This window comes from Amphiura filiformis, chromosome 13 (assembly GCF_039555335.1).
Source record: "Amphiura filiformis chromosome 13, Afil_fr2py, whole genome shotgun sequence".
Taxonomy (NCBI): Eukaryota; Metazoa; Echinodermata; class Ophiuroidea; order Amphilepidida; family Amphiuridae; genus Amphiura; species Amphiura filiformis.
The window spans coordinates 48,523,225-48,535,003 of NC_092640.1; the positions used below are offsets into that span (position 1 = coordinate 48,523,225).

Below are 11,779 nucleotides of genomic sequence, written 5' to 3' on the forward strand. Positions count from 1 at the left end.
CTTGCTTTAATCTTGATTATCAAATGTTAAAGGTTTACTCTCTTAATATGTTGCTATATAGTTTTGTAGATAGTTTAAAGTTTATGCAGCTAATTGATTGAAAATATCAAAATTATTGATGGGTTATATTTTCCTCCAAAATAAGGTCGTGGGTTGTCTTAACCTCATAATTAAATACTAAGCGTATCAAAACGTGTCAAACATGGTAGTAGTAAGAGCCTCAGCCAGGTCCATGGGCAAGGAGCAGTGCGAGTCCATTTTAACAAATCCTTTATCAATCCTCATTCCATGTTCGCTTTCCTGAATCCTCTGGGCTCCTAAGCTGCGTCAACCTGTCTACTGCTTGCTACGAACCTGTTGACATACTGAAGTTCATACTTTGGTCGCTTGCACTGCGCTATCATTTAAAAATAAACACGCACAAATAGAGCACCCATAAAATTTATAAAGCCAACTCAACCTAAATTCGTAGGGTAGTAACTGAGTTTTCTTTTTGATGTATAGCTTAAAAATACCACTCACATACGAGGCATATTTGCAGTCATTAACAAATATTAAGAATAGTCTAGAGTTCTTATATTAGTCATGAACATATCAGAATATCAAATGTTGGTATCTTTTAATTTCATTTCTTTACGCTACACTGCAGGGTTAATACTCACGATTCTAGAAATTTAGTACTCCGGAAAGAAACACAAATATTAACGCTCTTAGTCTAAATATTGTAATATAATGTCATTAGATATGTAAATCGATAGCTTAATGTAGTTATTGCGGCTTTGCGTGATTTCATTACCCTGATAAACTACATTTTATTTATCTAAGTAAATACTTCATTAAATACAGGCTTAATAATAACTATTATGAAAAATTGAGATAGAAGATATATAAAGGTATGCCAGTGTTTAAATGTAAAGTGTATACTTTACTTTATTTATTAGAGTAAAATTATTTGCTTATATTGATCATAAAAATCTAATTTTCAAAATGAAGATCAAAGTAAAAATGTGGCATGATATTATGTAACATAATATATGTTTCACTTTTTGTCTTGTAAAATATTATAACTTGAACAACCATTGGATATTCACCGAAATATCCTTTTTTAGAAGTTGGAGTGCGAAAGGTTTCACAAACCACTAACTACGTAAGCCAGTCTCGTCTTGGGGGGTAAATGACAGACTAGAATATATTTCACTGAGATGAGCACACTGGTTGGGTCTACAAATATCACAAGTGATTTGGGTGATTTTAAGTTTGAGCGTTTTAATACTTTTTATGATAAATATCAGGTTACTGCCATATCTGCTATGAGAAGCTATGACAAAAATGTATTTAGTGTAATGGTGGCCATATTGGTGTGGTGACGTTTTACCTGTCTGGTACCGACTTTGTATAACATGATTGCTTGCTTAGTTGTGATTTTTCCAAAACCACGATAGCTTGTCCGTATGTCCTGCAGCACATCGTCCATGTCAGATATATATTTGATTGCTAACATAATAATATATAGGCCTAATATCTGTAGCTGTTGATATGTGTATACGCCTTCGTCTGGGCATATGAAGTATATGTATAGAACACTTCTGGGAGTCTGTATGTATTATTCTGAAACTTACTTGCTTACAATATCAATGTAGTTCAGAGCAGGTCTTCCAGGTGTCCGCCTCCCATGCTTAGACATCCAGTGTACCATTTTTGATGCGGGCTACTCACTTCTGGAACAGTGGCCAGCAAACCGGGTTCTTCTTTCTCTGATCTTGTGGCTTATTTTTGGAAGATCTCCACATATATCTGCATTCGACATTATGTTCCCTCCAATGCACATTCAGATCAGTTCTTAGCATGCGGGTATAAGCTTGAAACTCTTGATAAGAGTTGCTTTACGTAGCTTTACATCCCTTTCAGTGCTTTTCATCCAAGCGCCTAGGTATTTGAAATCATCGACCTCCTCTAGAACTACACCCTCATTAATTTGTTGTTATGCTTCCTTTCCTGTTATTGTAGGGCATATACTTTATTTTATTTCCATTCATCTTCAGGCATGACACGTGCATCATTAGTGTAGTCTATGCATCATGGTATCGGAAAAAGCAGACAATAACAATTCCAGGACTTTTAAGATATAGGAGGTATCCAAAACTGGTGTCGTGCTTAAAGATATATTGACAATTTGAATAGTCAGTTTAATATGGAATCACACCATTTAAACATTTCATATATGGTGTACAACCGGTACACACAGTACCAGGGTTCGTGTCCAATATTAGGCGTGTATAAAATATGCCATTATTCAGGGGTACACTTCCTTTCACACTTCTTATGGGGAATAAAACGTACCAGCAACAGCTTTTCTACGCATTTCAGGCCTTTTGCGGCCCCAAGAACTCCGATTTACACCCCAATAGGGAATTGTACCCCACTGCTACTGCTACAACTTAATACACAGGTACACACCAACAATCATATCACCGGGGCACCCTACACACATGCACCCCACTTTAGAATACTTTAACATGGTTGGTGTTCACAGCAAGCGTTAACTTAAACGTACCAGTCACTGGATACATATATTAATGTAGATGATTTGAGTTCATCATGTTGTTGGTTGGCTGTTGTCTACTGAGGCTATGTACTACATTGCCGGTTTCCCCTGTTTTTTCTGTCAATTGAAGTCATTGAATTATTTATTTATTTATACTTTTGATTACCATACACTTGTCCATAGGCGAGATAATAATCCCCTGAATGCATGTAAAACTGTCAATTCTAAGCCCCATGGTAAATCAATATGATTTAAAATTGCGCGAACATTGCTCTTTTTCACCTCATTTTGCATCGCCTTATCCTGCGTTCAGACATTACTAAGCCCTTGGCCTATATTCATGGAATACTAAATATTCCACATCATTGTTGAGAACTGTCTGCGTCTTTTACATTCTATAGTCGTACCATTTTCACTGAAGTTTTCTAGCTACATCCGATGCTGGAAAGCAAAATGAAATGAATTTTAAAATGAATTGGCTTCGAGACAGACTCTCGTCATAAAATGGCACGTTACGGATTTAAGAATCAGATCATTAATGACATAATATATGTCACTGACAGGTTACGATGATAATCAAGCACCTGTTTGCATCTAGTGATGGAGAAATGAGACTTCCCTCTAGACTTGATTAGCACTGGGATATATTTGAGCTTTGATTAGAAGTCTACTACACGCGGTTTCTATAAACCAATTACATAGCATTAGCAGATACAGCAGTGTTACTTGACAGACAGATGTTTTGAAGCGATATAAAATGCAAGATGTACCATAGCTTTGCATATAATAACTTAATAATAATATACTTTTTTTATTTTGTTTTAATCTGCTTTAATGCCCTGCAAGTTATAGCCTTCAACATACAACATATCAACATTTCTAAATATCAAGTGATATCTCTTGGGCCTTTGAACCAACACCAGGCTCGTTTGTAGTCATTTTAAGACATGTTCCATGCTGATTCCAAATATAGTCATACAAATTGTACGCACTATTAGCTCATAATTAGTACGACATAGTGCGATTTTATGTGAAAGGTATAGAACTCTACTTCAATTTGCGCGCATTTCATTTCGATATTTAAAAAACCCGCCTCCAAATGTATATGTTTTTTATAGAGAATAAACATAATTAAAGTAAAGAGGAAATGAAAATAACAAGAAATATTGTTTCTTCTCCTTAAACAAGACCAAGAGAAATAGCACTTTGGGTGTTCCATTTTATTTCAATGCCAATGAGGTTAAGAAAATGACAGTCGTTATTAATCTATCTTACACAGAGTGGACTGACATTCAAAGTTTAGATGTCTCTTGGACAAACATTAACTTTGGGTATCGCTTTAAAATGTGCTATAAAAACGTTAAATGTTAATTCCTTGATTTTTTCACACAAGATCACTAATTAATATGTTATTTATATTAAAACATGTTTTAAAACCTAAAAAGTTCAGCTCGGTTCTTAGATAAGAATGGATTATTTTCTCTTTTGCACTTTTTTGATTCACCCTGTAGTGACCGGTCCTTGATGTCATCTTCAGTTATTGGATTATACATATTAAATAAGTTGAAAGAAAATTCAGTTTCAGAGCAACCAATCTCAAGATGTTAATTTCAACTGCAACACGTGGTTTTGAATTTTTAAATGCTCACTCATTTACATATAAGCAAAACGTATATTAGTTGTTTGAAGTGTTTATCATATGACAGAGGTTAATAGTCTTTATAGAGACTGCATTGGACCCTAACAAATATATTACACTTAAGTACATTAAGGAGCTTCCGTCGGTGTATTATTAAGTGAGGTTCCTCATAGGGACGCATGCATTATATTACAGAGGCCACACATTTGTACATTTATTACCAAATATTTTTGCAAATGTTTACCAAACTAAAAGTGAAAACTTTTCTAATTTCAAGATGTAGATATCAGAACAGATCAGATTTCAGTTATTGTCTTCTTAATTTTTTGACACCGCCATAGAAAAGTATTCCTGTTGAAATCAATACGACATGTTTAAGACTACCTGGGTGCTTTGAAGTTAAGTGTTAACTATGGGAAATTATAGATTTTGAATATTCTTGGTGGTAGGAGCGATTAACTATACTAGCTAATGACATTGATTGAATAATCATATTTCCTTTTATGGCTTTTTTAAACGTTTTAACATTTTTGTGATCACATTTATTTGTATAGTTGACAGTTTAATCAACATGGCTTCCAATCCAGCTGGGTCTTTATTCATGATATAAAAAGCACTCTCTATCTGACTTGAACTATACTACTGAACTGAATTACATGAGTGATGAATCACTAACACTAATATTTATGCGAGTGCAAACTTGAAAGAACTTTATTATTGGGCGTAGTTGAAGCGGAAAACGATATTATTCACACGTAACACTTTTCAGTCCACTTGGAGCTTGCTAAGTTATAAATTCAATATTACGTTCAACTTCATTTTGTCATTGTTTTTGCACGGTACATCCTGTTTAAGGTTGTTCTGATAAATGAAGGACGCAATATACGAATAGTGATAAATATATTTTATAAAGTTTGGTTCTTAGAAAGAAAACAACGCGGAGTGAAACAATGGCGATGATTCAACTTATTATTTTGGGGATTGTTGGCAGTGGTGTTGTTACAAGTAAGTAGTGGTACTCTTGCAGTGCCGTACCGGTCAAAATGTCAAATTTCTCTTTCCTTTTCTCTTTCCCAGCAAACACAAAAACGTTTTAAAAACGTTTTAAATAAGTTATATTTTGGCTTTTGGTTTAGGTAAAAACGTTTTAATAACATTAAAATGTCGGGTTATCTAAAGGTCATGATAACGTTTTACAACGTTTTGTATGAAAACACACTACAACAATATTTTTAAATGTTTTCAAAAAATGTTATTGTAAACTTTTTTTGCAAACATTTTTGCCAAATATTGTGTCAATACTTAAATAACATTATGTTAAAATATTTGAACCCAGCAAACACAGAAATGTTCTTAAAATGTTTTTTTCAAAACCTTTTAATAACATTTAAATGTCGGGTTATATAAAGGTCATGAAAATGTTTTTAAAACGTTATTGAAAATATTTTGGGCAAACATTTTTCGCAAAATATTTTTTCAACCCCAAAATAACATTCTGTTTAGAATGTTTTGTATCAAGTTTTAAAGAATGTTTTTCGAATGTTATTAAAACGTTTTTATACCCTTTATACAACCCGACATTTTAACGTTTTCTGTAAAACATTTTTGTTTGCTGAGCAGTAGATTATCACAAAATGTTTTTTAAGGTTATGAAAACGTTTAATACTCTTAATATACCCTTTATATAACCCGAGATTTAAACGTTTTCTGACAACCTTTTATAACCTTTTGCGAATGATGTCGAAAACGTTTTGTGTTTGCTGGGTTCCTGTCTAAAGGCATTCTGGTATACCAATCCCAAAGGCTACTTCCACAGATTACATAGCACGTTAATTTTACTTGCACATAAAAAATTATGCATCGACTATGATCAATGTCTATACGTTTCCAAGTGGCATAGGACGTGCGACACGTGACGTACGAGACAGAAGAAAATACAAGGCTAACGGCTTACGGTGGGGTACTTTGTCGAACCCCAACTGTTTTAGAATAACATAATTTAGCTTTAGCGACACATAATTGTTTGTGAAGATGTCAATGGCGACGTCAAAATTGCGATATTGCATCCGACCCCTGCATGTTTCACACAGAAATGGGGTCAAAGGTCATTTGAGATTCATTTCCGGTATGGGATCAATGAAGCAAGTTAATTTGTACTAAATTTGTTAATCCTTCCACACATTACATAGCAACATGACGTCAGTTACACACACGAATCAGCTATAGTGTCTAAAAGCTATACACAGATGTGGGCCAAAGGTAATTTAAGTGACGTTTAAAGTATGTAACCAAATACATACATTAAGCGCTGTTGTTTCCACAAATGACATAGTAAAAATGTCTCTTGCACACATGCATTGCTAAATCTTCCATACAAGTGATGGGCCTCATAACTGCTAAATTGTTTGTCTAGAGTATATAATATTGTACATATTTAGAATGGCAAATACTTGATGAATCTTTCTGTGGAGTCAAATGTTGGCCAAAATGCTTAGTTTTCTTGACCCCCTCCCCCCTCCCCAACAAAAATTATATAGTTTTGCCTGGAAAGGTCGGGGCTTCCTTTTCACTATCTTGAAGAATATAGACTCCTCGACAGCCGTTAGGCGTTTGCTTAATACACGAGTGCGAAATAGGAACGCGGTTCAACCAGGTAGATGTTCGTGACGATTTCGTTAATTTAAAACAACGTAAATGCCCTCACATAAATAAATGTAGAGAGATTGAGAAATTTACATGACACGTGATACGGAACGGCGACCGCAAGTCACACCTGTCGAAAGTAAGTTACTATGCCCCCTAGAGGGTGAAGTCCATTGGGAATTGGTCAACCGTAGATTTCTCGTAAGCATGGTAAGGCGGTCACGTTGCGGTTTGTAGCAAAATATTGATATTCCAAAATGACAAAAAAAGGGCATTACAAAATGCGGAAAAATGTTACGTTTGTCATGTTATGAAGCGATTCAAAGTATCCAAATTGAACAAGTAGAGTCCGAAATGTAATAAAACCTATTTGGGGGGGTGTCACGTCAGATTTGAGTTTTGTGAAAATATTTAGCCATTAAATAATAGTTCCCTCGATTTTGTGCTATGCGTCCAAGAGTTGTATAGATTCAATGCCTATTGACCGTGTTCAGTCAAAAGCGAAATCGGAGCAACGAAACGGTGATCGGGAAAACTTCAGAACAATAAAAAGTAGATGTTCGGATGCGAATACCAATTGTTTAGTTTTGTACGGGAAAGGCCGAGGTTTCGAATCCCGCTGAATGATAGCGCGTGGATGACTGGGTGGGTCACTTGATCATTAACATCAAACGAGGAAAGACGTGGTTTTCAATCTATACCACCTCCCCGAATAATCGGGTTTGATTTCAATGAGTCGCGTAAAAGGGCACTAATACATACTATAATTGCATCCAAGCAAATTATACGAGAGTATGTACATAAATAATGGTTCCAATAAAGGTATTGGTACGAATGTAATTATGTGGTTGCGAGCTCAAGGGGTGCCGTCTAGAGGTCTTGCATCTGTGTTTGATGATGGCAGTACCGAGAAATTGACCACCGTGTGAGGGGAAGTCGTTCAAGTCACCATTTTTTTCTGTTTGGATCCAATTCCACCGTTTTGTTCCTGTAATTATCTGATTATCCTGAGTTTGGAAAACAGTAAACAACTGGGGTCAACGTCAAGTCTACATGAGGGTCAACTAGGTCAACTCAACATTTCATCTCAGAACTCTTCGCTACAATTTTATGAACTGTATTTCTCCGTAATTACAACGATTATTCAAGTCATCGCTTCAATGCATTTTCATACGCTGTATTCGCATGCATGGTATTTATAAAATTATAAAAGATTCTTCGAAATCCATCGCTAATTATCGCGAATGTGCACAAGTAAATTAAGTTTGGGGTTTATATCAAAATTGTTAAAAATGTAGTACACTGAGGAAGGGAAAAGTATTTAAACAATAATCTTGGTGTTTACAATTTTTCATCAAAATTCACGTTTGGACTTAGAATATTTCTGAGATCAATTTTTCATCAAAATTCACGTTTGGACTTAGAATATTTCTGAGATTGATTTTTCATCAAAATTCACGTTTGGACTTAGAATATTTCTGAGATCGATTGTCATCAACATTCATATTTGGACTTGCAATATTTTATAGTTGATTATTATTCAACAAAGATCCTATTTGTACTTTGAAAATATTTGTAATTTGAATTTTGGAATCAAAAGTGTTTGTACTTTGACAAATTTTGGAATGTTCATGAAGTAATTAATTAATCCAGGTCATTGTGGACTTAGTCCATTTTTATAACAAATTGTATTAGGAAATCAGTGTGATTTATTAAGATCATAAGCATAAGGTTATATCATCCGGTAACCAGTTTTCTGGTTAACTCTGTATTGTTTTGTTTTTTATTGATGGAGAAAAAAACTTAATGAATTATTATTATTATTATTAATTAAATTACTTGTAAATAATTTATAGTATACACTGGTCCGTCTGATTGTTTTTCCTAGTGTCCTTACTGAGCTATATTAGGGTTTTAATTGCACTTCGGTTGGGAGTGACAGGGGGGTTACAATTTGACCTAGTATAGATGAGAAGTGAATAGATTTAGAAATTTTTTTGACGCGGAATCGAACGGGCAGATTTCCTATTCATTTGTGTGTGGAAAATGCCGTCCAAAAACACCTTGCAAAATGGAATTTTAGGCAAGATCGTGTCGCCTTAACGACATTATGCGGTATGAATAGCAGTTCATGTAACGTCGTTTATCACCATAGCTATTTCATTGCGTTAAACAGCTGTCCGAGTGCTTTTGTTATGAATACTACCCAGCGAAAATGTTTTTAAAACATGATAATGCATGTGTTTTTTGTTTTAGTAAAACATTTTGATAACATATCAATGTCGGGTTATAATAAAAGTCATGAAAACGGTTTTTAAACGTTTTATGCTGAAAAATAGGGCCTATACAACTACATTTTAAACCATTATTTAAAATGCTATAGTAAAATATTAATTGGAAACACTGGGCATATTAAATTATTAATTTTCTTTTTGCTTTAACAAGTTAATAGGGTATTATTTATATGATCATGGGGTTTATTTCTTGTTGTTCGAATAATATATACCATGGCGATTTATAAAGCTTTAATGGGATATCCAACACCAAACTCTGTTTATTATGGGCGGCCACATGGGTCAAAAAGGGTCTAAGACTAAGAAAGGGATGTAGAATCCAAAAAGGGGTCTAAGACTCAGAAAGGGGTCTAAACGCAGAAAGGGGTGTAAAATCCAAAAAGTAGTCTAAAACGCAGAAAGGGGTCTATACACATCAGAAAAGGGTCTAAAACTCAGAAAGGGGTGTTAATTAAAAAAGGGTCTAAAACTCAGAAAGGGTTGTAAGATACAAAATAGGGTCTAAGACTCAGAAAGGGGTCTAAACACAGAAAGGGGTGTAAAATAAGAAAAGGGGTCTATAACTCAGAAAGGGGGCTAAAAACAGAAAGGGGTGTAAAAGAAGAAAAGTGGTCTATAACTCAGAAAGGGGTCTAAACACAGAAAGGATATAAAATAAGAAAAGGGTCTAAAACTCAGAAAGGGGTCTAAACACAGAAAGGGATGTAAACTAAGAAAAGGGTCTATAACTCGGAAAGGGGCTAAAAACAGAAAGGGGTCTAAACACAGAAAGGGATGTAAAATAAGAAAAGGGGTCTATAACTCAGAAAGGGGGCTAAAAACAGAAAGGGGTGTAAAAGAAGAAAATGGGTCTAAAACTTAGAAAGGGGTCTAAACATAGAAAGGGATTTAAACTAAGAAAAGGGGTCTAAAACTTAGAAAGGGGTCTTAACACAGAAAGGGATGTAAAATAAGAAAAGGGTCTATAACTCGGAAAGGGGCTAAAAACAGAAAGGGTCTAAACACAGAAAGGGATGTAAAATAAGAAAAGGGGTCTATAACTCAGAAAGGGGTCTAAACACAGAAAGGATATAAAATAAGAAAAGGGGTCTAAAACTCAGAAAGGGGTCTAAACACAGAAAGGGATGTAAACTAAGAAAAGGGGTCTATAACTCGGAAAGGGGGCTAAAAACAGAAAGGGGTCTAAACACAGAAAGGGATGTAAATAAGAAAAGGGGTCTATAACTCAGAAAGGGGGCTAAAAACAGAAAGGGGTGTAAAAGAAGAAAAGTGGTCTATAACTCAGAAAGGGGTCTAACCACAGAAAGGATATAAAATAAGAAAAGGGGTCTAATACTCAGAAAGGGGTCTAAACACAGAAAGGGGTGTAAACTAAGAAAAGGGGTCTATAACTCGGAAAGGGGGCTAAAAACAGAAAGGGGTCTAAACACAGAAAGGGATGTAAAATAAGAAAAGGGGTCTATAAATAACTCAGAAAGGGGCTAAAAACAGAAAGGGGTGTAAAAAGAAGAAAATGGGTCTAAAACTTAGAAAGGGGTCTAAACACAGAAAGGGATTTAAACTAAGAAAAGGGATCTAAAACTCAGAAAGGGGTCTAAACACAGAAAGGGTGTAAATTTCCATAATGGCTCTAGAACTCGGAAAGGGGTCTAAACGCAGTAACGGGATGTAAAACCGGCCGAGAAAGGTGTGCGTCTAATCGGTGTATAAAAATTCAGAAACGGATGAAAAACCATAAAAGGCGTCCAAAGCTCAAAAGGGGTGTAACATCCGAATAGGGCTCTAAAACTGCGATAGGGCTCTAAAACTGCGAAAGGGGTCTCAAACTGCGATAGGGGTCTAGAGAACTTAAACTATGAGAGACGACACTCAAAAGTACTGAGTTAGGCTAAATCCTCCAGTCTTGAATACTACGGCATGTTTAGCCGCCATATTAGATATTTGGCGAGTGAGAGGCCGAGGGACTCAGGCTAAATACTGAGTCACACTGCTGTCAGCGTAAACAGCTTATGATCCCAAACAAACTAGACTGTGCTGCATTCCTTTTTTCTTTCTTTCTTTTTTTGATAAACAATTCATACGTTTCCATGCATGAAACCATTTAAAATCTATGACGAAACACATCACATCTCCAGTGACTGCCCTGCCCAGAAACAGTTTTCTCATGGATATCTGAGCTGTTGAATCAGAACAGCTGAACAGGAATGATGAGTTTTCCATGGTCAGGTCAGAGAGATTAATTTAGGGAATGATAAATTAAACTGGCCTACTACAGTAGACTACAAACAAACTAGCAGGCAAATTATAGAATTCCTGAGCATGAGCAACGTAGTATCCGTCTATCTATCATATCTTTTTTTTTAAACTATAAATGTTATTTGCTTATGCACTTAGTAAACAAAAGCCATGGATTAAAAAAATGTGGTTTCAAGCATGCATCAGTTACGTCATCACCCTAATTATTTCGGATTATTCCCTTTCATTTGTATCATTATCATTTGTTCCAGTGCAAAGATTGGTGAATAAATATGTTTAAATGCATGCTTGAACCATATTTTTTACTACTAGTATTAGGCAATTCGCGTAGCAGGCTGACGAAATATATGAGCACCGTCGTACTTTAAAGTTTACACGGGAGAGGAAAAAAATATGAAAATA

The 11,779-nt window shown here is 35.2% G+C and overlaps 1 protein-coding gene across 1 annotated transcript in view; it reads left to right on the plus strand.

The window, feature by feature from the left end:
- The first annotated feature begins 5,053 nt into the window (after positions 1 to 5,053).
- The window catches only part of LOC140167730 (uncharacterized), a 59,548-nt gene continuing 52,822 nt past the window's right edge, over positions 5,054 to 11,779 (plus strand). Inside the window, exon 1 of the mRNA XM_072191025.1 lies at positions 5,054 to 5,189. Within this exon, the coding sequence (XP_072047126.1) occupies positions 5,135 to 5,189 (55 nt within the window). The 5' untranslated portion in view covers positions 5,054 to 5,134. The remainder of the gene's footprint in view (positions 5,190 to 11,779) is intronic.